The sequence below is a fragment of the Bos indicus genome, chromosome 5, assembly GCF_029378745.1.
Source record: "Bos indicus isolate NIAB-ARS_2022 breed Sahiwal x Tharparkar chromosome 5, NIAB-ARS_B.indTharparkar_mat_pri_1.0, whole genome shotgun sequence".
Taxonomy (NCBI): domain Eukaryota; kingdom Metazoa; phylum Chordata; class Mammalia; order Artiodactyla; family Bovidae; genus Bos; species Bos indicus.
This window is the reverse complement of record NC_091764.1, coordinates 102,508,500-102,534,219: the sequence shown is the minus strand read 5'-3', so window position 1 is coordinate 102,534,219 and position 25,720 is coordinate 102,508,500. Positions and strand designations below refer to the sequence as shown.

General features: G+C 41.2%; 1 protein-coding gene across 2 annotated transcripts in view; it reads left to right on the top strand.

Annotated features, from left to right (window-relative positions):
• Window positions 1-25,720, top strand: part of LOC109559714 (antigen WC1.1-like) — a 52,065-nt gene that overhangs the window by 17,124 nt on the left and 9,221 nt on the right. For both annotated transcript variants that reach the window (XM_070788633.1, XM_070788632.1), the window contains exons 3-10: window positions 267-575; window positions 673-981; window positions 4,115-4,207; window positions 4,289-4,603; window positions 6,988-7,302; window positions 15,399-15,713; window positions 19,593-19,901; window positions 19,995-20,312. In XM_070788633.1, coding sequence (XP_070644734.1) covers window positions 267-575; window positions 673-981; window positions 4,115-4,207; window positions 4,289-4,603; window positions 6,988-7,302; window positions 15,399-15,713; window positions 19,593-19,901; window positions 19,995-20,312 — 2,283 coding nt within the window. The remainder of the gene's footprint in view (window positions 1-266; window positions 576-672; window positions 982-4,114; window positions 4,208-4,288; window positions 4,604-6,987; window positions 7,303-15,398; window positions 15,714-19,592; window positions 19,902-19,994; window positions 20,313-25,720) is intronic.

Sequence of the window (25,720 nt, the reverse complement as noted above, 5' to 3'; positions counted from 1 at the left end):
TGTAGATAAGGAATTCATATTTCTAACCATTCTCAGAGTATACATTGTTGGGATACAGTTATCCCAAACTGACCCTGCAAATTCTTCTGAATTTCTCTTCAGAATCTTGTTCATGAAAAGGCAATTCTGACACCAACTCTCAAATTCTCTCTCCATACCCCACTCCTGGAAAAGAAAAGCATTCACATCATTGCCTGTGTGTGTTGTTTCCATTTGTCAAGTCAGGATCAAGAACTTCATTCACTGGTTCCCTTTGTTTCTCTTAGGATTTATGCGTCTAGCTGAAGGAGATGGACCCTGCTCAGGGAGAGTAGAAGTTCATTCTGGAAAAGACTGGACCCCAGTGTCTGATGGGAACTTTACATTCCCCACTGCCCAGGTCATCTGTGCAGAGCTGAGATGTGGCAAGGTTTTGTCTGTCCTGGGACACGTGCCCTTCAGAGAGTCAGGTGGCCGGGTCTGGGCTGAAGAGTTCAGGTGTAAAGGGGAGGAGACTGAGCTCTGGTCCTGCCCCAGAGTGCCCTGTCCAGGGGGCATTTGTCACCACAGTGGAGCTGTTCAGATTGTCTGTTCAGGTAAGATGAAGGTCAGGTTTATAACCTCTCCACTTACCTTGTTCAGGTGAGAAAATAAGACTGTTGAAACCCTGTCTTCTTCTACCAATGTACACAGAAGTCCGACTCATGACAAACAGTTCCTCTCAGTGTGAGGGGCAGGTGGAGATGAATATTTCTGGACGATGGAGAGCACTCTGTGCCTCCCACTGGAGTCTGGCCAATGCCAATGTTGTCTGTCGTCAGCTCAACTGTGGAGTCGCCATCTCCACCCCTAGAGGACCACATTTTGTGGAAGGAAGTGATCAGATCTCAACAGTCCGATTTCACTGTTCTGGGATGGAGTCCTTCCTGTGGAGTTGTCCTGTGACTGTCCTGGGTGGGCCTGACTGTTCCCATGAAAACACGGCCTCTGTGATCTGCTCAGGTAAGAGAGGGTGAAGGGGTACCTGTACTCAGGATGCTCCTGGAGTGAAATGTCCTGTGGAGCAGAGTGACAGGAAACTGGCATCAAAAGTCAGATATTTCATGGTGAAATATGGTTCTTCTCATTGTTCATTCATTTTCCAACTCAGGGCAAGAAGTGGTAAGGGGAAATAATGTATTTTTAAATAACACTATTATTTAAATATAATCATAGAAAATAATGTAAAAGCAGTAAGTGTAGACTTCAGTCATGTACCCAGATCAGCAAAGAGAACATTCCCAGCATCACAGTCACTGTTCATTCCCCATGACTGTGTCTCCCTCCTCTCCAGCTAAAACTGCCTTCCTAACTTTTACTACCATAAAGTGTTTTATTGTTTTTTGAACTGTGTATAAAATTATGCAGTATGTTTTCTTTTGTGTATAACATTGCATCACCATTATATTTGAGATTCATTCATAATGTTGCTTATAGAAGCATTTTATTAATTTTTATTACTGTAGAGTATGTCTTTGAGTGATCACATGACCATGAATTGATCCATTCCACAATAGATAGTAGAGATTTGAGTTGTTTCCTATTCTTGACTACTACAAAAATGATGCTACAACTTACTATGACAATGACTTTGGGTGCAAACATGTTATTTATCTTGTGTGTTTAACTTATGGTCTTTCATTTTCACTTTCTTTATGGTATGGTGTCCTTTGATGAGCCAATCTCTTAATTTTAAGAAATTACTGCTTACTAACTTCTCCCTTTACATTTAATGCTTCTTAAATCCTTTTAAAAGAACTTTGTTTACTCCAAGACCATAAAAACATTCTCCAAGAGTATCTCATAGAAGTTTAATTATTTTTCTCTTGCACAGAATTGTGCATCCCTTTTGCAACTGATATCTATGTAAGTTAAGATCAAGTTTCATGTGACATCGAACTGACTCAGAATCTTTTTCTGAAAAGAGTTTTCCCCATTGCAGTGCCACCTTTGTCATAAGAAGAGCATATGTCTGAGTCTTTTTAAAGACTCTCTATTCTATTCCATTGTATCATTTCTCTATCCTTGCACCAATACTCCATTTTCTGAATTATAGTAACTTTATAGTAAGTCTGGATAATTTTAATGTATAAGAGTTTCTTTATATTATTAACTCTTCTACTTTTGTTGCTTTTTGGTCAACTGTGATGGTCATTCTTGTTCTTTTGTATTTTATTCCAATTTTGAAATCAGATTTTCATTTAAAAAACATATGAATTTATTTGACGGTGTTGGGCATTAGTTGAAGTGTATGGATCCTCATTATATCTTGTGGGATCTTCTGTTATGACACATGGACTGCCCAGTTGTGAGGCTCTTGCTGAGATTCTCTGTGGCATGTGGGATCTTAGTTCTTACACCAAGGATTGAACCTGAGTCCTCTGCATTGCATGGTTGATTCTCAGACACTGGACCAGGAGAGACATCCCTCAGCTTGTCATTTTTCATTAAAAAAAAAAGCATAAATGTATTTTGTTTGAGATTAGAGTTAATCTACACAGAAATTTGAGGTGATTGATGATGCTGAATCTTCCAATTCATTGGCTATATATATATATACACACACACACACACACACACACACACACACACACATATCCCTCCATTCAGTTAGGTCTCCAACTTCTCTCAGAGGTTTTGCTCATTTTCTGCTAGGTTTTTCTCCTAGGCATTTTATGTTTTTGATGTTATAAGTATTACTTTTAGTGGAAGTGTCCTAGGAATGATTTATCTCTGACTTGTTTTTACTTTTCCTTTTTTTAAATTTTAATGTAATTTAAGACTTACAGAAAAGGTGTAAGAATAATATAAGAATCTGGAAGACCTTTAGTTGGATTTCCCAATGTTAGTATTCTGCTTTATTCTCTCCCCGCAATTGACATCTCTCTCTATCTCTGTTTCTGTCTTTCATTCTCTGTCCCCCCCCCCACCACCACATTTCTCCATGAATATGTAAAATCTTTCTGAATTAAGCTGCAAACATGATGTCTCTTTATCCCTAAAATGCTTCAAGGGATTTCCTTATGTAATCACACTTCAGTCAAGTCATCAGACAACTCCAGCTCCAGATAACATCTAAGTGCAACTACACGAAAGTCTCTAAGACAGAACTGCCAAGTGGGATCTTTCCCAAATTATTTACCCAGGAAGTCTTAAGCAAAATGAAGTATATATTTTTTTGCTTAAGTGGCTAAGTTATATGGGAAAATTTATTATATAGCAATATAACCAGGACACGCTTCCCTGGTGGCTCAGTGGTAAAGAACCCACCCGCTAAGTCAGGAAACACAAGTTCCACCCCTGGGTCTTGAAGATTCCCTGGAGAAAGAAATGGAAACCCACTGCAATATTCTTGCCTGAGAATTCCCATGGACAGAGGATCCTGGTAGACTACAGTCCATATGATCCTTAAAAGTATCAGACATGACTGAGTGACTAAACAACAGCAACAACAACCAGGACACTTATTACATGATCTCTTATTTAGAGACCCACGCATCTTTAAATAGAAGACTATTTGTCCTCTGATCTTCTGTTTACTGTTTCTACCTTATGCCAAGCTAATGTGTTGAAACTCTTACCCTTTATTTCTTAATAGCGGCTGTTAAGTTTTTCAGCTCTAGAATTTTTATCTGTTGTTATTTTGTCAATTTCTTTTGTCAGTTAATTCTAGGAGGCTATTTAAATTCTCCATCAGATAACTCTAGTAGCCAAATAACTTGGGAAATTCTTTCTAATGTCTGTTTCTTCCTGGTTTTCTATGAGATTTCTTTTATATGTGTATTGTTTTTAGTAACAGACATTGTAGATGAAAAAGTGTTAGAATCCCTTTGGGAAAGATTTTATTTTACTTTCCTGTTTATGGATAGATTTAGAGACAAAAGAGCTTATTTAACTTATTCTTAGTGCAATGGTTGGCTGAAACCAATTGTGGCACTGTCAGAAGCAGAACCCTCCCTAGAGAAGGTGAGCCCTAAGATTATGATAACCTTACTGTTACATTGTTTATTTGACTTCATCACTAGGTCATTATTTAGCTTAATTCAATTTCCTGTTCTTCAATCCACCAACCCTCTGATCATTGCTGTTTCTACAGGAAACCAGACCCAGGTGCTGCCCCAGTGCAACGACTCCATGTCTGAACCAGTGGGCTCTGTAGCCTCAAAAGAGAGTGTCCCCTACTGCTCAGGTGAGAGTCCCACAGAATAGAAGATCTTTTCCCCGCCCCCGCCGCCGTCAACGCCCCAATGTCCCATTTCTCTCTCCTCAGATAGCAGACAGCTCCGCCTGGTGGATGGGGGAGGTCCCTGCGCTGGGAGAGTGGAGATCCTGGACCAGGGTTCCTGGGGCACGATCTGTGATGACGGCTGGGACCTGGACGATGCCCGCGTGGTGTGCAGGCAGCTGGGCTGTGGAGAAGCCCTCAATGCCATGGGATCTGCTCACTTTGGGGTGGGATCAGGACCCATCTGGCTGAACAACTTGAACTGCACAGGAAATGAGTCTCACGTGTGGAAGTGCCCTTCCCAGGGCTGGGGGCGGCACGACTGCAGACACAAGCAGGACGCAGGGGTTATCTGCTCAGGTTCGCACTCCACACTGTCCACAGGCTGGGGGAGGGGTGGGGCCCTGGAGGATGGGGGTCTGAGCCCTGAGGGAGAGATGCTGAAAGGACCAGAGAAGATAGCTTCCTCCCATGGATCCGGTCTTTCCAGCAGACGTAAAGACTAGGTGCTTTCATGTCCTCCTGTAGCAGAGGACCTTCTAGTCCTTTCTTCTCAGCAGAGTTTCCTGGCAGAGCCATTTCTTAGAATTTCCAGTTGAAAGTAGGATTCACCTTGCCTTACATGTGGGAAGAAAATCTTAAGTCCATGGTACTAGTTTCTGTTTGCTTCTGTAATAAATTACCACACAGTGGTTTAAAACAACATATATTTATTGCCTTAGAGTTCTGTAGGGTCGATGTTCAACAGGATCTCCCTCTTGGAATTAAGATTTCAGCAGGGCCACATCACTTCTGAGGCTTTGGTGAAGAATCCCATTTTTTATATCAAGTTTCTTTTCAAACAATTTGCATTCCTTGGCTCATAGCCCCTCTTCATCCATCATCAGACCAGCAATGCTGCACATCTCTAACCATTATCCAGAGTCACACCTCCCTGGAGTTAGAGCCAAGAAAGAGTGCTTCTATTGGTTTGGCCAAAAGGTTCCTTCTTTTTTTCCTGTAAGATGGTCTAGTAACACTTAGTTGTCTTTCACTTCGTTTGAAACAATTTTGTTAGATTGTTTTGTGGCAGCTATCATATCAACATGCATCTTTTAAAAAAAATCAAAATTGGTGAATTTTTGAGTAGCCGTTTTAATATTGAAAACAGAAGGGAAAATAGCAACATTTTCAGCATATCATGCTTTATTATTTCAAGAAAGGTTAGAAACACAACTGAAATGCAAAACAAATTTGTATAGTGTATGGAAGTGTGGTGACTGATCACATTCATCAAAAGTGATTTATGAAGTTTTGTGTTGGAGATTTCTCACTGAACAGTACTGCACAGTAGGGTAGACCAGTTGAAGTTGATAGCAATCTAATTGAGATATTACTTGAAGACAATCAATGTTAAACCATGCAAGAGATAGACAACATACTCAAAATATCCAAATCAAGCATTGAAAGTCATTTGTACCAGCTTGGTTATATTAATTGCTTTGATGTTTGAGTTTCACATAAGTGAAAAAAAAAAAAAACCTTCATGGCAGTATTTATACATGAGATTCCCTACTTAAACATAATGAAAACGTTTTGCTTTTAAAACAAATTGTGATGGGTGATGAAAAGTGGATACTGCACAATAATGTGGAATGGAAGAGATTGTGGCACAAGTAAAATGAACCACCACCAACCACACCAAAGGCCAGTCTTCTTCCAAAGAAGGTGATGTTGTGTATGTGGTGGTATTGGAAAGGAGTCCTCTATTAAGAGACTACCTTCCAGAAAACCGAAATATAATTCTAACAAGTACTATTCCCCATTAGACCAACTGAAAGCAGCACTTAATGAAAAACATTCAGAATTAATCCAACAAAAATGCATAATCTTCCATCAGGATAATACAAGATCACATACATCTTTGTAGGCCAGAGAAAAACTGCCACAGTTTGGCTAGTTCTGATTCATCAGCTGTATTTACCAGACATTGCAGTTTCAGCTTTCCATTCATTTAGATCTTTACAAAATTCTCTTAATGGAAAAAATTTAAATTCCCTGGAAGACTATAAAACACACTTGGAATAGTTCTTTGCTTGGAAAGATAAAAGTTTTGGGAAGAGGGAATTATGAAGTTGCCTGAAAATGGCAGAGGGTAGTGGAACAAAATGATGAATATGCTGTTCAATAAAGTTCTTGGTGAACATGAAAAATGCCTTTTATTTTTACTTAAAAACCAAAGGAACTTTCTGGCCAACCCAACAAGAATGTGATTAGACTAGGTTTACATAGTTAATCCACAATATTCCAGTTCTGAATTAATTAATCTCACCATCCCAAGATTCTTAACCTTAATCACATCTGTGAGATCCCTTTTGTGAGTAACATATAAAGTAACATATTCATGGTTCCAGGGATTTGGATGAGACATCTGAGGGTTCATTATTTTGCCACCTCCCCAATATCATATCACATCCCTTTCAAACTGTCTTAGAGGTTTTGTCAGGAAGCAGAATTCAGCTCCCCTCCCTACAGGTGCCCAGGTTGCTCTTCTTCTCTGTTCATATTCACTACATCATGGTAGTAGAAATGTTTAAAAATATGTACACAAATAGACAAAGTCAGATAAAAGGGAGACAACTTTCAGTCTTTGGGTATCTCCTCAGCTGGTTCAGGGATGAATGGCCACTATTTCTGGGAGAGAGGAAAACCAAGAGCACTGAGTGAAGTTTTCACCAGTCCTGATTCCTCCCTTTCGATCTTAGAGTTCCTGGCCCTCAGAATGGTGAGCGAGGATCAGCAGTGTGCTGGGTGGCTGGAAGTTTTCTACAACGGGACCTGGGGCAGTGTCTGCCGAAGCCCCATGGAAGACATCACTGTGTCCATCATCTGCAGTCAGCTTGGCTGTGGGGACAGTGGAAGTCTCAACTCTTCTGTTGCTCTTAGAGAAGGTTCTAGACCCCGGTGGGTAGATGGAATCCGGTGTCGGAACACAGATACTTCTCTCTGGCAGTGTCCTTCTGACCATTGGAATTATACTTCATGCTCTCCAAAGGAGGAAGCCTACATCTCATGTGCAGGTGAATTACTGTATGTTTCTGTGTCTGTCTTAAACCCATAGAATGATAATAGTGAGATTTTATTTTTTCATATTTAAGTAATTAATTTATCATGGGTCCACAAAATGAAGCTAAGACCAGTAGAGTTAAGTCACTCAATGGTGTCCAACTCCTTGCAACTCATTGGACTGAAGCTTGCCAGGCTTCCCTGTCCATCACCAACTTCCGGAGCCTACTCAAACTCATGTCCATCGTGTCAGAGATGCCATCCAGTCATCTCATCCTCTGTCATCCCCTTCTCTTCCAGCCTTCAATCTTTCCCAGCATCAGGGTTTTTTCTAATGAATCAGTTCTTCACATCAGGTAGCCAAAGTATTTGATTTTCAGCTTCAGCATCATTCCTTCCAATGAATATTCAGAACTCATTTCCTTTAGGATGGACAGTTTGGATCTTCTTGCTATTCAAGCGACTCTCAAGAGTCTTCTCCAACAGCACAGTTCAAAAGCATCAATTCTTCAGTACTCAGCTTTCTTACATTCCAACTCTCACATCCATATGTGAATACTGGGAAAACCATAGCTTTGACTGAATGGACTTTTGTTGGTAAAGTAATGTCTCTGCTTTTTAATATGCTGTCTAGGTTGGTCATAGCTTTTCTTCCAAGGAGCAAGCATCTTTTAGCTTCATGGCTGCAGTCACCATCTGCAGTGATTTTGGAGCCTCCCAAAATAAAGTCAGCCACTGTTTCCATTGTTTCCCTATCTATTTGCCATGAAGTGATGGGACCAGATGCCATGATCCTAGTTTTCTGAATGCTGAGTTTTAAGCCAACTTTTTCACTCTCTTCTTTCACTTTCAAGAGGCTCTTTAGTTCGTCTTTGCTTTCTGCCACTTTTTCACTCTCTTCTTTCACTTTCAAGAGGCTCTTTAGTTCGTCTTTGCTTTCTGCCACTTTTTCACTCTCTTCTTTCACTTTCAAGAGGCTCTTTAGTTCGTCTTTGCTTTCTGCCATAAGGGTCATGTCATCTGTGTATCTGAAGTTATTGATATTTTCCTCACAATCTTGATTCCAGCTTGTGTTTCTTCCTGCCTGGCATTTCACATTATGTATTCTGCATATAAGTTAAATAAGCAGGGTGACAATATACAGCCTTGATGTACTCCTTTCCCTATTTGGAACCAGTCTGTTCCATGTCCAATTCTAACTGTTGCTTCTTCACCTGCATATAGATTTCTCAGGAGGCAGGTCAGGTGGTATGGTATTCCCATCTCTTTAAGAATTTTCCACAATTTGTTGTGATACACACAGTCAAAGGCTTTGGCATAGTCAATAAAACAGAAACAGATGTTTTTCTGGAACTCTCGTGCTTTTTTGATGATCCAATGGATGTTGAAAGTTTGATCTCTGGTTCCTCTGCCTTTTATAAATCCAGCTTGAACATCTGGAAGTTCACGATTCATGTACTGTTCAAGCCCGGATTGAAAAAATTTGTGCATTACTTTGCTAGGGTGTGAGATGAGTGCAATTGTAGTTTGAACATTTTTTGGCATTGCCTTTCTTTGGGATTGGAATGTTGACTGATCTTTTCCAGTCCTGTGGCCACTGCTGAGTTTTCCAAATTTGCTGGCATATTGAGTGAAGCACTTTCACAGCATCATCTTTCAGGATTTGAAATAGCTCAAGTGGAATTTCATCACCTCCACTAGCTTTTTTCATAGTGATGCTTCCTAAGGGCCACTTTGGATTCCAGGATGTCTGGTTCTAGGTGAGTGATCACACCATTGTGGTTTTCTGGGTCATGAATGTCTTTTTCATATAGTTCTTCTGTGTATTCTTGTCACCTCTTCTTAATATCTTCTGCTTCTGTCAGGTCCAGTGCTTTCTCTTGGCAGATGGTCGACACTGAAATCAGATTGATAATATTCTTTGCAGCCAAAGATGGAGAAGCTCTGTACTGTCAGCAAAAACAAGACCAGGAGCTGACTGTGGCTCAGATCATGAACTCCTTATTGCCAAATTCAGACTGAAATTGAAGAAAGTGGAGAAAACCACTAGACCATTCAGGTATGATCTAAATCAAATCCCTTATAACTATACAGTTGAAGTAAGAAATAGATTTAAGGGACCAGATGTGAAAGACAGAGTGCCTGATGAACTATGGATGGAGGTTTGTGACATTGTACAGGAGACAGAAATCAAGACCATCCCCAAGAAAAAGAAATGCAAAAAATCAAAATGGCTGTCTGGGGAGGCCTTACAAAAGCTGTGAAAAGAACAGAAGTGAAAAGCAAATAAGAAAAGAAAAGATATACCCATTTGATTGCAGAGTTCCAAATAATAGCAAGGAGAGATAAGAAAGCCTTCCTCAGTGATCAATGCAAAGAAATAGAGGAAAACAACAGAATGGGAAAGACTAGAGATCTCTTCAAGAAAATTAGAGATACCAAGGGAACATTTCATGCAAAGATGGGCTCAATAAAGGACAGAAATGGTAGGGACCTAACAGAAGCAGAAGATATTAAGAAGAGGTGGCAAGAATACACAGAAGAACTGTACAAAAAAGATCTTCATGACCCAGATAATCACCATGGTGTGATCACTCACCTTAGCCAGACATCTTAGAATGTGAAGTCAAGTGGGCCTTAGGAAGCATCACTATGAACAAAGCTAGTGAAGGTGATGGAATTCTGGTTGAGCTATGTCAAATCCTAAAAGATGATGTTGTTAAAGTGCTGCACTCAATATGTCAGCAAATTTGGAAAACTCAGCAGTGGCCACAGTACTGGAAAAGGTCAGTTTTCCTTCCAATCCCAAAGAAAGGCAATGCCAAAGAATGCTCAAACTACCACACAATTACACTTGTCTCACACACTGGTAAAGTAATGCTTAAAATTCTCCAAGCCAGGCTTCTGCAATACATGAACTGTGAACTTCCAGATGTTCCAGCTGGATTTAGAAAAGGCAGGGGAACAAGAGATCAAATTGCCAACATCCGCTGGATCATTGAAAAAGCAAGAGAGTTCCAGGAAAACATCTATTTCTGCTTTATTGACTATGCCAAAGCCTTTGACTGTGTGGATCACAATAAACTGTGGAAAATTCTGAAAGAGATGGGAATACCAGACCACCTAACCTGCCTCCTGAGAAATCTGCATGCAGGTCAAGAAGCAACAGTTAGAACTGGACATGGAACAACAGACTGGTTCCAAATAGAGAAAGGAGTAGGTCAAGGCTGTATATTGTCATCCCGCTTATTTAACTTATATGCAGAGTGCATCATGAGAAATGCCAGGCTGGAAGAAGCACAAGCTGGAATCAAGACTGCCAGGAGAAATATCAATAACCTCAGATATGCAGATGGCACTGCCCTTATGGCAGAAAGTGAAGAGGAACTAAAAAGCCTCTTGATGAAAGTGAAAGAGGAGAGTGAAAAAGTTGGCTTGAAGCTCAACATTCAAAAAACGAAGATCATGGCATCCGGTCCCATCACTTCATGTGAAATAGATGGGGAAACAGTGGAAACAGTGGCTGACTTTATTTTTCTGGGCTCCAAAGTCACTGCAGATGGTGACTGCAGCCATGAAATTAAAAGACACTTGCTCCTTGGAAGGAAAGTTATGAATAACTTAGACAGCATATTAAAAAGCAGAGACATTACTTTGTCAACAAAGGTCCGTCTAGTCAAGGCTATGGTTTTTCCAGTGATCATGTATGGATGTGGGAGTTGGACTATAAAGAAAGCTGAGCACTGAAGAATTGATGTTTTTGAACTGTGGTGTTGGAGAAGACTCTTGGGAGTCCCTTGGACTGCAAGGAGATCCAACCAGTCTATCCTAAAGGAGATCAGTCCTGGGTGTTCACTGGTAGGACTGATGTTGAAGCTGTAACTCCAATACTTTGGCCACCTAATATGAAGAGCTGACTCATTTGAAAAGACCCTGATGCTGAAAGATTGAGGGCAGGAGGATAAGGGGATGATAGAGGATGGGATGGTTGGATGGCTTCCCCTACTCAATGGACATGGGTTTGGGTGGACTCCGGGAGTTGGTGATGGACAGGGAGGCCTGGCATGCTGCAATTTTGGGCCGCAAAGAGTTGTACAGGACTGAGTGACTAAAGTGACTGACTGTTAGTTCCATACCATTTCTGTCTTTATTGTGCTCATCTTTGCATGAAATATTCCCTTAGTGTCTCTAATTTTCTTGAAGAAATCTCTAGTCCTTCCCATTATATTGTTTTCCTCTATTTCTTTGCACTGATCACTGAGGAAGACTTTCTTATCTCTCCTTGCTATTCTTTGGAACTCTTCATTCAAATAGGTATATCTTTCCTTTTCTCCTTTGCTTTTTGTTTCTCTTCTTTTCACAGCTATTTGTAAGGCCTCCTCAGACAGTCATTTTGCTTTTTTGCATTCCTTTTTCTTGGGGATGGTCTTGATCATTACCTTCTGTACAATGTCACAAACTTCCACCCATAGTTCTCTGAAGAACTCCGTCTATCAGATCTAATCCCTTGAATCTGTTTGTCACTTCTACTTTATAATCATAAGGGATTTGATTTAGATCATACCTGAATTGTCTAGTCATTTTCCCTACTGGGACTGAGCCAAAACTGTGTCTGAGTGTCTCCTGTGGAGGTGCAGGTCAGCAGTGCCCTGCTGCAGTGGCTCTGGGTGCAGCAGACCTGGGTATGGCATAAGCCCTCTTGGAGAAGGTCACCATTACCCTACCATAGAACCACCAGAAATTACACAGGCTGGAGAAACAGACTCTTAGAAGGGACAAACAAAACCTGTGTACACCAGGACCCAGGAGAAAGGAGCAGTGACCCCACAAGAGACTGATTCAGACATGCCCATGAGTGTCCAGGAGTCTTCAGCAGAGGCATGGGTCAGTGATGGCCTACTTCAAGGTCAGAGGCACTGAGTGCAGCAGTGAGTGCAGGGACCTTTTGAAGCAGGTCACCATTATCTTCATTACCTCCACCATAGTTTGGCCTCAGGTGAAGCAACAGGAAGGAAACAGCCCCACCCATCAACAGCAAATTGGATGAAAGATTTACTGAACATGGCCCCACCCATCAGAACAAGACCCAGTTTCCCCCTCAGTCAGTCTCTCCCATCAGGAAGCTTCCACAAGCCTCTTATCCCTATCCATCAGAGGGCAGACAGGATGAAAACTACAATCAAAGAAAACTAACCAAACCAATCACATGAACCAGAGCCTTGTCTAGCTCTATGAAATTATGAGCTATGCCGGGTAGGGCCACCCAAGATTGACAGGTCATGGTTGGAGAGTTCTGACAAAACATGGTCCACTGGAGAAGGGAATGGCAAACCACTTCAGTATTCTTGCCTTGTGAACCCCATGAACAGTATGAAAAGGCAAAAAGGTATGACACTGAAAGATGAACTCCCCAGGTTTGTAGGTGGCCAATATGCTACTGGAGAAGTGTGAAGAAATAACTCCAGAAAGAATGAAGAGACAGAGCCAAAAGAAAACAACACCCAGTTGTGATGTGATGGGAGATGGAAGTAAAGTTCAATGCTGTAAAGAGCAATATTGCATAGGAACCTGGAATGTTAGGTCCATGAATCAGGGCAAATTGGAAATGGTCAAACAGGAGATGGCAAGAGTGAACATCAACATTTTAGGAATCAGTGAACTAAAATGAACTGGAATGGGTGAATTTAACTCAGAAGTTAAGATGGAACTTTAATCCACATGTTCCAACACTATTTTTAAAAATTTGCAGTTGACATATAATTCACATAACAGTATTAATATTAGTTGCAGGTGTACAACATAATGTTTATGTATTTGTACATACTGGAAAATGTTGACTAGCCTAAGGATAGTATAGCTACCAGCTTTTCAATGTTTATTTTTGACTGTGCTGTGTCTTCCTTGCTGCACACAGTCTTTCTCTAGTTGTGCTGTTCAGGTTTCTTTTGTAGTGCAGCACTGGCTCCAGGGCACGAGGGCTTCAGTAGTTGGTGCACACAGGCTCAGTAGTTCTGGTCTGAGGGCTCCAGAGCACAGGCTTAGTAATTGTGGCACACAGTCTTAGTTGCCCTGTGGCATGTGGGATCTTCTTGGGCCAGAGATCAAACCAGTGTCCCCTGCATTGCAAGGTGGATTCTTAACCACTGGACCACTAAGGAAGCCCTTACTTTTTTCTTGTTATGAGAACTTCTAAGGTGTACTTTGTCACCAACTTTCTAATATAAGATACAGTATTAACCCCGGTGATGCTAGTGGTAAAGAATCCCCTTCAATGCAGGAGACATGAGACGTGGGTTCCCTCCCTGGGTTGTGAAGATCCCCTGGAGGAGGAAATGGCAACCCTACTCCAGTATTCTTGCCTGGGAAATCCCATGGATAGAGAAGCCTCTCAAGCTACAGTCCACGGGTCACAAACAGATGGACAACTCTTTTCCACTTCATGGACTGTAGCCTTCCAGGCTCTTCTATCCATGAGATTTCCCAGGCAAGAATACTGGAGTGGGTTGCTATTTCCTTCTCCAGGGGATCTTCCTGACCCAGGGGTCAAACCTGCATCTACTGCATTTCTAGCAGATTCCTTACCACTGAGCCACTGGGGAAATCCAACAATGCTTACCTAATAGCAATGCTGTGTGGTAAATTAAATTTATTTTTAATATGCACTATTTATTATCACAAAACGTTACCTTTAATTTATATTTGCTTTACTATTAATATCTCACTGACTAGCATGAAGCTAAAGGACTCCTATTTCATGAATTTTATTCATCTACACATTCATTCAATAAATACTTATTAAGCAACTATCATGGTGTTTAGAAAAGGTTCTCCATATACATACTAGTTGAATCTTGTCGAATGAGTGCATACAATATGTAGGCACTCTCCTAATAGAATCACAGGGTAAATAAGATATGCAAAGTCCTTCCTCTAGTGAAACTTTAATTCAGGTAGGGATGCATGTATGTGTGTGTACACATTTGTAGATGTCTGTATGTCTGTTTTTATATTTGTTATTAGATGCAGGTAGTGAAAAACCAGTAAATATTTAAAATTATTTTAGAAGACTTTATGATAGCTTTCATTACCATTTTTATTTTTCTCTAGAATGTTTAAATTTTTCTTTTTTATTTATCAATCAGTTCAGTCACTAAGTCCTGTCTGACTCTTTGGGACCTCATGGACTGCAGCATGCCAGGCTTCCCTGCCCATCACCAACTCCCAGAGCTTGCTCAAACTCATATCCATTGAGTTGGTGATACCATCCAACCATCTCATCCTCTGTCGTCCCCTTTTCCTCCTGCATTCAATCTTTCCCAGCATCAAGGTCTTTTCCAATGAGTCAGTTCTTCCCATCAGGTGGTCAAAGTATTGGAGTTTCAGCTTCAGCATCAGTCTTTCCAATGAATATTCAGGACTGATTTCCTTTATGATTGACTGGATATCCTTGCAGTCCAAGGGACTCTCAAGAGTATTCTCCAACACCACAGTTCAAAAGCATCAATTCTTCGGTGTTCAGCTTTGTTTATAGTCCATATCTCACATCCATACATGACTATTGGAAAAACCATAACTTTGACTAGACAGACCTTTGTCTGGCTTCCCTGGTGGCTCAGTGTTAAAGGATCTACCTGCCCGTGCAAGAGATGCCTGATTGATCAATGGGCTGGGAAGATCCCCTGGAGAAAGAAATGGCGACTTACTCCAGTATTCTTGCCTGGGAAATCCCATGGATAGAGAAGCCTGGCAGACTACTGTCCATACAGTCGCAAAAGAGTTGGAAACGACTTGGTGACTCAAAAACAATAATGCAGAACTCAACAAATCAGAAGGTTAATACCAATAGGACTTGGGTAACATCATCTGTCTCACACTACTCAGTAGAGTAATATTTCCTATTTTTGCCCATTTTCAACCTTATTATTCTCATTGCTGCTATAAGATACCAGACCCAGGTGCTTGCCGGAGTGCAAAAACTCTGTGTCTCAATCAGCAGGCTCTGCAGCCTCAAAGGAGACTCAAGACCAGAAGACTCTTCTCATCTCCACCACCCTATCCCAGGTCCCTACGCCCCTGTCAACCCCCCATTGTCTTATTTCTCTCTCCTTAGGCAGCAGACAGCTCCGCCTAGTGGACGGAGGCGGTCCCTGCACCGGGAGAGTGGAGATCCTTGACCAGGGCTCCTGGGGCACCATCTGTGATGACGGCTGGGACCTGGAAGATGCCCGCGTGGTGTGCAGGCAGCTGGGCTGTGGAGAAGCCCTCAATGCCTTGCAATTTGCTGAATTAGGTCAGGGATCAGGGCCCATCTGGCTGGATGAACTGAACTGCGGAGGAAAGGAGTCCCACGTGTGGAGGTGCCCTTCCCAGGGCTGGGGGCGGCACGACTGTGGGCATAAAGAGGATGCTGGGGTCGTCTGCTCAGGTACGGTCAGTGCATTGCCCATGGGCTGAGAAGGTAGAAGGTTCCAAGGAAGTTGGTGTCTGATCACCTGGCGATAGAAGATGACTGAGTTAGATAGGTCTAAGACATCTACCCATCCTCCCTGAGGGCACATTTATCTCTGAGTGATGGGCTTCACTACTTTCCTCTTGTCTGTCTCTGATATTTCTTCTCCAGTGATCTTACCTGACAGAGTTTACTCTATTATTTCCAATTATAATTGATCCTCATAATTTTTTATATAATTTTTGGAAGAGTGAAATACTTGCAAATCACCACTCACAGACCCCTTTGCACAGTGAACCCATAGGAGGGAGGGACAAGAATGAGGGTGCACCTCCCTGGGTGGAGTTGTTTTGGTAGTTACCCCATGACACGCTATTTTGCACTAGGTCAGTAGGAGTGGAGGCACAGGGGATATCATTAAACAAGTCAGAAAGCAATTTATGGATTTATGCCAAGTTTCAAGTCTCCTTTACAAATTTAAATGTAAATATTCATAGCCATTTGGCTGGTAGGACCAGAGAACTGTCCTGAGTTCTGGTGAAATGAATTTCTCTGGTGAAATGCTCTGAGTCATAGCTTCTCCTTCCATTGTTATTAGAAAAGATTCTTTATCCATGTTTTCTTTTAAAACATCTGCCTAAACCAAACTTTGAAAGAACACTTAGCCATGTACTGACACATCAAAGGTGAAGGTAATGAAATATTGATTCTGTGTTTTATAGTAAGAGATTATATAGTTTACACCTAATGATTTCAGTGATATAAGAGAATTGCACTTGGGAGTTTATTTGACAGGAATAGAAGTAAGGGGACAAGCTGGAAGAGAATTATCATAGCTTGGAGGGATGGAAGGGCAATGGGAGCTGACAAAGGCACCTGTGAAGTACTCTGAGCAGCACTGAGGGTCCAGGTGTGGTGTGGAGGATGCTACGTGTGCCTAAGGACACAGGATGTCTGTACAGCAAGAGACCAGACAAGGATAAATCTGACCACAGTTTCATTTTGCCTTTGTTTCAGTTGATTCATACAAATAAATGGCCCTCTGAAAGGGCAGTTTCCCTTTCTTTGATTATCCAAGTCTCTCATAAACATTTTGGAGGGCTTTAAACTGTCTACTTGTTTTTCTCCTGCACTTCTAAAAAGATAAGGGCATTGTTTTATTGTGATTTACTTCCCAACATCGGTCAAAATTCATGAATATAACAGACTCTAAAAAGGTGCTTGTATTTGTAATAAACCATATGAAAATAGATTCTCAATATTGCCTTCAAATAACATCCTCCTACTTAAATATCAGACCTCTGGAAAGAATTCAGATATGACTCCCTTGTAGCCTCTCCTCTCTCTCCGTTTCATTTCCCAATCAGAGAGTCTATTACTGGGCCTCTATGGACCCATTCTCCTTGGCCTTTGCTGCACCTTGATGGAAAGATCACACTGATCCCCTCTGGCTTTCAGAGGGGAATGGGCAGCCCAAGGGTCCAGGGCAGATCCGGTCTTCCAGGAAGATACTTGATCTTTGTGGATTTCTGAGAGGCCACATCCCTCACCCAACAAGGATATTTCCTACACCTCAGGCCACACAGTGCTCTGTTCCAGTCAAACCAGTAGGAGTTCAGAATGATGAGTGAAGAGCCAGAGGGTCCAGGGTTAGTTGAGGCTAAAGGTCAGAGGGCTGAGAGTTGGTCTGGAGGCAGATGCATCACAGCTACAGGGAGAAGAGAGGAGGCCACCTTGGTCAGAGGGAGAGAAATAAGGATGTGATCTACATGAACAATGTTGAAAATCCACCTGGTCCCTCATGCTCTCATGGTTCCCTGGATAAAATCCAGCCCCAAAGCTATAACAGTGAGATAGCCTTTGGGACAAAGGGCCCTAAGCAGAAGCTGAGGTACAGAAAATCAGGGCTCTCCCAGGCTCAGGCATAGGTGCAGAGAGAATCCTTTCCTGACAACCTGGCCCCTGAGGTCCCTCCTATGGCTCAGGTTGATGTCTCTTTTGCAAATGGACTAAGCCTGGAAAATGAGGGCCAAAAAGTGTTTCAGCACTATTTATTGAGCAGTCTATCTTCTCTAGTGATATAAAGTATCACCTTCTTCAAATACTAAATTTCTGTGCGTGTATGTCTTTGTGTCTGTTAGATATTTATATTCTGCCCCATTCTCTCTATTGTTATATAAGAACATGGTTGGTTTTATTATTTTTAATAACTTAGCCCCTCACATCATCCTTCTAGTTCATAAATTTTCTTGCAATGTTCACACACTTACTTTTCCATTTGAAATCAAATATAAAGTAAAAAAGAAATAATAATAATTTGTCTTGGGAGACTATCCTGATGTGTATGACTTTGTTCTGAATATATGAGTGTCTAACATGTGTCAGGCTATCTACAATAACATGTAAGCAATATTTGTTCTTTCTAAATTCATAATGTGGTGGGATCAATACAGAAACTAACAAGGTGTTGAGTAAAAATTATTTAATTAGAAAGAGTAGACTGTGACTGAACTCCCCATCAGACCAGTTTGATCTCTTTCAGTTTTGTACTCCATCCACTCCCAGTTTAACCTACCACACACCCCACCCACACTCCACTCCTACAGATGTTCTTCCCTTTCAGAGTCTCCTTTCCATCCATTTGTAGCTTTTAAGATTGTTCTCTTGTCTGCAGTGGGTAAAATGGGAAAGGGTAGCAGGGTTAGGTGGCCAGATGGGAGGAGCACAGTGGATAAAATCTGTCAAAAACTTGGACAAATATTTTCCTCAAGTCTGTCTATCTTTCATCCATATTGAGGTTTTTGCATTTGGAAATCTCTAAATTACAAATGGCTTGTTTGCTCTCTGCTCTCTTTCTCTCCCTCTCCTTTTTTTTACTGCATGCTAGCCATTTCTCAAGAATCCAAATAAGAAAGGAAAACACAGTTAGCATATATGTAGGATTAAAACACATTAAATTATCATCATCTCTTAGTATTTGCTAAGATTCCCATGTCTTAGATCCCCATGTCTAGTAGAAAGTAATAAAACTCAGCTGATTTGCATATTCCCACTGAAAACTCATTCTCTCCCTTGATAAATCCTAGTCTTTCAAGAAAGATGGCTAGGACCAGCCCGTCCCTCTTCTATAACTCTCTGAACTTTCTTAATATTCAGACTCATCTATGGACAACTTTTCACAATCAAGTCACCTAAGAAATTCTGGGAATCTTTCACCATCAAGAATTATGAGAAATATATGTGAAATCATAATAGACTTGTTATAATATACAAAAATCATAATAGACTTGTAGACTTGGTATGATGTCTAGCTTTCCTCCCGTGAGCCGTAAGTCTGTCTACAGTCTAGCCTGAATTAACAGATATCCCGCTATGAGGTTCCCTGTCTTCAGTGACTTGATTATTGGCTCCTGAGAGAAAACTGGCCAGAATTCTAGCTCCAGAAATCTCAGATGGCCTTCTAACCTTGTCTGGCTCTTAGTCCTCTAAACTACTGAATCCCATAAACCTACTTCACTCTGGGTTAGTTCAGCTCTGTGCTCCAGTCTGATGCCTGCTGCAGTGCAGTTTCCTTGGGTCTTGTTGTTTCCAGGCCCCTAGATGAGGAATTCTCATCCTAATCAACCTCAAAATATACATTCTTACTGACTGCAAATTTTTCTGGCTTTCTTTTCATAAACTTGCTCATGAAAATACTAATACAATTCTGACACTAACTGTCAAATTCTCTCTTCATGCCCCACTCCCAGAGATGAAACGCTTTCACATCCTTGCCTATGATGTGCTGTTTCCAATGCCAAGCAAGGACTATGAACACTCACAGGGTTTGTTGCTGCTGTTGATTGTTATCCTTAGGATTTGTGCGTCTGGCTGGAGGAGAAGGACTCTGCTCAGGTCGAGTAGAAGTGCATTCTGGAGAAGACTGGACCCCAGTGTCTGATGGAAACTTCACACTTCCCACTGCCCAGGTCATCTGTGCAGAGCTGGGATGTGGCAAGGCTGTGTCTGTCCTGGGACACATGCCTTTCAAGGAGTCTGATGGCCGGGTCTGGGCTGAAGAGTTCAGGTGTGAGGGGGAGGAGCCTAAGCTTTGGTCCTGCCCCAGAGTGCCCTGTCCAGGGGGCACGTGTCACCACAGTGGAGTTGCTCAGGTTGTCTGTTCAGGTGAGATGTAGGTTGGGACTTAACCTCCTTGCACACTCTGTTCAGGTTTTTTAAAAAATGAGACTTTGCTGACATTCTGTCTTCTTCTACCAGTGTATGCAGAAGCTCGGCTTGTGACAAATGGCTCCTCTTGGTGTGAGGGGCAGGTGGAGATGAACATTTCTGGACGATGGATAGCGCTCTGTGCCTCCCACTGGAGTCTGGCCAACGCCAATGTTGTCTGTCGTCAGCTTGGCTGTGGAGTTGCCATCTCCACCCCTAGAGGACCACGCTTTGTAGAAGGAGGAGATCAGATCTCAACAGTCCGATTTCACTGCTCAGGGGCTGAGTCCTTCTTATGGATGTGCCCTGTGACTGCCCTGGGTGGCCTTGACTGTTCCCATGGTAACACGGCCTATGCAATCTGCTCAGGTAAAAGAGGAGGGGAAAGGCTGCTGGTACTCGTGGAGTGAAATGTTCCCAAGAGCAGAAAGTGAGGGAAACCTGGCTTCAAAAATCAGATATTTCATGGTGAAATATACTTCTTCTCATTGTTCATTCATTTTTCAGGTCAGGGCAAGAAGTGTGAAGGGGAATAATATATTTTTAAGCAGCATTATTATTTACAAATAATCATAGAAAACAATGTACCAGCAATAAGTGTAGACCTCAGTCATGATCCCCAGCCCAGATAAGCCAAGAGAACATTCCCGGCACTACAGAGTCACTGTTGCCTCCCAGTAACTCTGTCCTGTGTCCTCTCCAGTGAAAACAGTTTAACTTTTACTACCATAGAATATTCACTGGAAGGACTGATGCTGAAGCTGAAGTTCCAGTATTTTGGTCATCTGATGTGAACAGATGACTCGTTGGGAAAGTCTCTGAAGCTGGGAAAGATTGAGGGCAGAAGGAGAAGAGGGTGTCAGAGGATGAGATGACTGGATGTCATTACTGATGCAATGAACATGAACTTGGACAAACTCCAGGAGATGGTGAGGGACAGGGAGGCCTGGCATGCTGCAGTCCATGGGGTTGCAAAGGTTGGGCATGACTGGGCAGTTGGACAACAACAATAACAACAACCATAGGATATTTTAGTGATTTTTGAACTTTATATAAAATCATGCAGTATGTTTTCTTGTGTGTCTGACTTCTTTGACTCAACATTATGTTTGGGATTCACTCATGATGTTGTTTATAGCAGCTGACTATTCATTTTTATTACTGTAGAGTAGTTCTTTGAATGATCACATGACAATATACTGATCCATTTGACTGATGGTAGAGATTTGAATTGTTTCCTGTCCTTGACTATTACAAATCTGATGCCACAACTTACCATGACAATGACTTTGGGTGAAAATCTATGCTATTTATTTAATCCTTGGTCTTTTATTTTCATTTTCTTAATGGTACTGTGTCCTTAGATGAGCGAAGTTCTTAATCTTAAGGAAATATAACTTACTAGTTTTTCCCGGTATATTTAGTACTTCTTATATCCTTTTGAAAAGAACTTTGCTTACTCCAAGACCATAAAAACATTCTTCAATAGTGTCTTATAGAAGTTTACTTTTCTCTTGAATATAATTGTATATTCCTTCTGAGATTGATACCTATGTAAGATAAGGGTCACATTTCATACTGACATCTAATTGACTCAGAATCTTTTTCTGAAAAGATTTTTGTCTCCACTGTGTGCCACCTTTGCCATAAGGAGAAGGGCATGTGTGTCTAAGCCTTTTTTTAGACTCTCTGTTCTATTCCATTGTATCATTTGTCTATCCCTGCACAAACACTATATTTTCTTAATTATTGTAATTTTATAGTAAGTTTGGGTAATTTTAATTCACAAGAGTTCAGTTCAATTCAGTTCAGTCACTCAATCATGTCCGACTCTTTGTGACCCCATGAATCACAGCACACCAGGCCTCCCTGTCCATCACCAACTCCCGGAGTTTACTCAAACTTATGTCCATCGAGTTGGTGATGCAATCCAGCCATCTCATCCTCTGTCATCCCCTTCTCCTTCTGCCCCCAATACCTCCCAGCATCAGAGTCTTTTCCAATGAGTTAACTCTTCACATGAGGTGGCCAAAGTACTGGAGTTTCAGCTTTAGCATCATTCCAAAGAATACCCAGGACTGATCTCCTTTAGGATGGACTGGTTGAATTTCCTTGCAGTCCAAGGGACTCTCAAGAGTCTTCTCCAACATCACAGTTCAAAGCATCAGTTCTTTGGCACTCAGCTTTCTTCACAGTCCAACTCTCACATCCATACATGACTACTGGAAAAACCATAGTCTTGACTAGACGGACCTTTGTTGGCAAAGTAATGTCTCCACTTTTGAATATGCTACCTAGGTTGGTCATAACTTTCCTTCCAAGGAGTAAGCGTCTTCTGATTTCATGGCTACAGTCACCATCTGCAGTGATTTTGGAGCCCCCCAAAATAAAGTCTGACACCATTTCCACTGTTTCCCCATCTATTTGCCATGAAGTGATGGACCAGATGCCATGATCTTAGTTTTCTGAATGTTGAGCTTCAAGCCAACTTTTTCACTCTCCTTTTTCACCTTCATCAAGAGGCTTTTTAGTTCCTCTTCACCTTCTGCCATAACGGTGGTGTCATTTGCATATCTGAGGTTATTGATATTTCTCCCGACAATCTTAATTCCAGCTTATGCTTCTTCCAGCCCAGCGTTTCTCATGATGTACTCTGCATATAAGTTAAATAAGAGTTACTTTATATTAACTAACTATGTTGTTTTTCTTGCCAACTGTGTTGGTCATTCTTGGCCTTTTATGTTTTAAAAGAATTTTTGAAATTAGTTTGTTATTTTTCACCAAAAGAAACTTCATAAATGTATTTTGATTGAGATTATATTTAATCTACCAGAAATTTGAGGATGATTGACTTTGAGACGTTTGAGTCTCCCAATTCACTGACATGACATATCCCTCCTTTCAGTTAGGTCTATCAGAGGTTTTGCCCATTTTTTACTAGATTTTCTCCTAGGTGTTTCACTTTTTTGAAATTATTTATATTTCTTTTAGTGAAAGTATCCTAGGAATTAATTCTTTCTGACTTATTTTCACCTTTTAATTTTTTTTTATTTTGACCTAATTTGAGACCTGAAAGTTGCAAAAATAATATAAAAATTCCAAATGACATTTACCTGGATCTCCCAATATTAGTATTTTGCTGTAATCTTCCTCTCTTTCTCTCTCTGTCTCCCTCCTGCCCCATTTCTCCATAAATATGTAAAGTCTTTCTGAATTAGGTTGCAGTCATGATGTCCTTTTATCCCTAGAATAATTCAAGAAATTTCCTTATTAACCAAAGTGCAGTCAAGTCCTCAGCTGACTTCAACCCCAGATGACATCTAAATGCAACTACATGAAAAATCCCAAGACACAACTGCCAAGTTGAGTCTTTCTCAAATAACTGACCCAGGAAGGCTTAAGAAAATGAAGAGTGTGGGTACACACACACACACACACACACATCTATTGCTTCAGAGGCTGTTTTTATAATTTGTTATACAGCAGTGTAATTGGGACACTTACTATGTGGCCTGCCTTTCTAAATAGAGGTCTATTTGTCCTATGACCTTCCACTTTATTGATTCTCCCTTATGCTGAGCTAATGTGCTGATATGCTAATTCTGTAGTTCTTAATTTCAACTAGTAAGTTTTTCAGCTCTAGAATTTTTATTTGTTTTTGTTATCATTATTTGTTTTTTTCCATCAGGGTGCACATTTTGTCAGTTAATTCCATGAGCACCTTAATCAAGGCTCTTTTTTTTTTGTGTGTGTGTGTGTAATAAAGTTTTACTAAAGTATAAAGGAGATAGAGAAAGCTTCTGACATAGGCATCAGAAGGGGGTAGAAAGAGTACCCGCTTGCTAGTGTTGACAGTGAAGTTATATACTCTCTAATGAATCCAAAGAATGTCTGGAGGTTGTAAAGACCTCATCAGACCTACTCCCATAATTTACATTTTAAGATAACAGAATTAGCCAGAAGGTTTAATCCAAAGACTGTCCTTAATCCAGAGACTGTCCTCAGGCAGGATACATTATTGTTATATAATCCTAAGGAATGTGGAGAAAGAAAAAAAGTTTGTCCTTTCTTCCTCCTTGAGAATTCCAGACCCCTCTCTCCTTGGGGACCCCTAGATTTCCTATCAACCTGCCTAGGAAATGACTCTCTCATTCCCCCCTTTTCTTTTAGGAGAATTATGTTGCCTAGGGAAAAGGGGCATCGTTCTCGTTCCATAACTGCTTCCGAGCTGACAAGGGGCGTTGTCCCTAAATTGGTGAGGCAACATATTCTCCTAATCCTCATATTGAGGATATCTGATCCAGGGGCCCCAAATAGTAGCTGGAGGAAGCTACAGCAGTAGCAGGAGTTTGAGCAACCATTTGTAACTTAAAAGCTTTCATGCGGCTAGAAACAAACCCAGTTATACAATTACAGATGCAGGGAGCAAACAGCAAAAACAAAACAATCAGAATCAAAATTAAAAGTCACATTATGTCCATAGTTAAAGTACAAAGTTGCACCAGTCCATTTTAGGGTTGGTAGATGTCATCAGATGAAGAAGAGGCATCGCATGTGAACCCATCATCGAAAATTTAAAGGAGCAGGGACTATTAATTCCCTGTAACAGTCCTTGCAACACTCCTATTTTGGGTATAAAGAAATCGAATGGTAAATGGAGACTAGTTCAAGATTTACGAATAATAAATGAGGCTGTAGTTCCTTTACACCCCGTGGTGCCTAATCCTTATACTCTATTGTCTGAAATTCCTGAACCGGCCAAATATTTCTCAGTAATTGATTTAAAGGATGCCTTCTATTCAGGGCCTTTGGCGGAAGAAAGTCAATTCCTATTTGCCTTTGAAGACCCTACGCAGCCAGCTTCTCAGTTAACCTGGACAGTTTTGCCCCAGGGACTTCGTGACAGTCCTCACTTATTCGGACAAAGTCACGGGATCTACAAAATTTTAATAGCTCTGAAGCAGTGGTGTTACAATATGTAGATGATATTTTGCTCTGTGCTGAGACAGAGGAAGCTTGTTCGCGAGCCTCAGAAGATTTCTTAAACTTTCTGGCAGGCTGTGGTTACAAGGCATCAAGAGAAAAGGCTCAGCTTTGTCAACAACCAGTTAGATAACTGGGCCTAATCATATCAGAAAGGACTAGGGCCATAGGCCCTGAGAGAATTAAACCTATACTAAATCACCCCCTACCTATGACTTTAAGACATTGAGAGGATTTTTGGGAATCACAGGTTACTGTCACATTTGGATTCCGGGTTACGGGGAACTTGCTCGGCCTTTATACAAACTTATAGCTGAAACTCAGCAGGCCCAAACCGACAAACTGGTTTGGTCTCCAGAAACTCAAAAGGCTTTTAAGGTTCTTCAGACTGCTCTCCTGCAAGCTCCAGCTCTGAGCTTGCCCACAGGGTCAGAATTTAATTTGTTTGTCACTGAAAGAAAAGGTGTGGCATTGCGAGTTTTGACACAACCCCGAGGGCCTCACCAGCAACCTATTGCTTATCTAAGCAGAGAATTAGATGTAGTTTCACGTGGGTGGCCCCACTGCCTAAGAGTAATTGGGGCAGCGGCTTTATTAGCACCTGAAGCTTTAAAAATAATTAATGGATGAAACCTTACTGTACTGACTTCTCATGATGTGAGTGGAATCTTAAATTCTAAGGTTAATATTTGGATGACAGACAGTAGGCTTCTTAAGTATCAGTCATTGTTGTTAGAAGGACCAGAAGCTAAGCTTAAAGTTTGTGGAAATTTTAATCAAGGCTCTTTAAATTC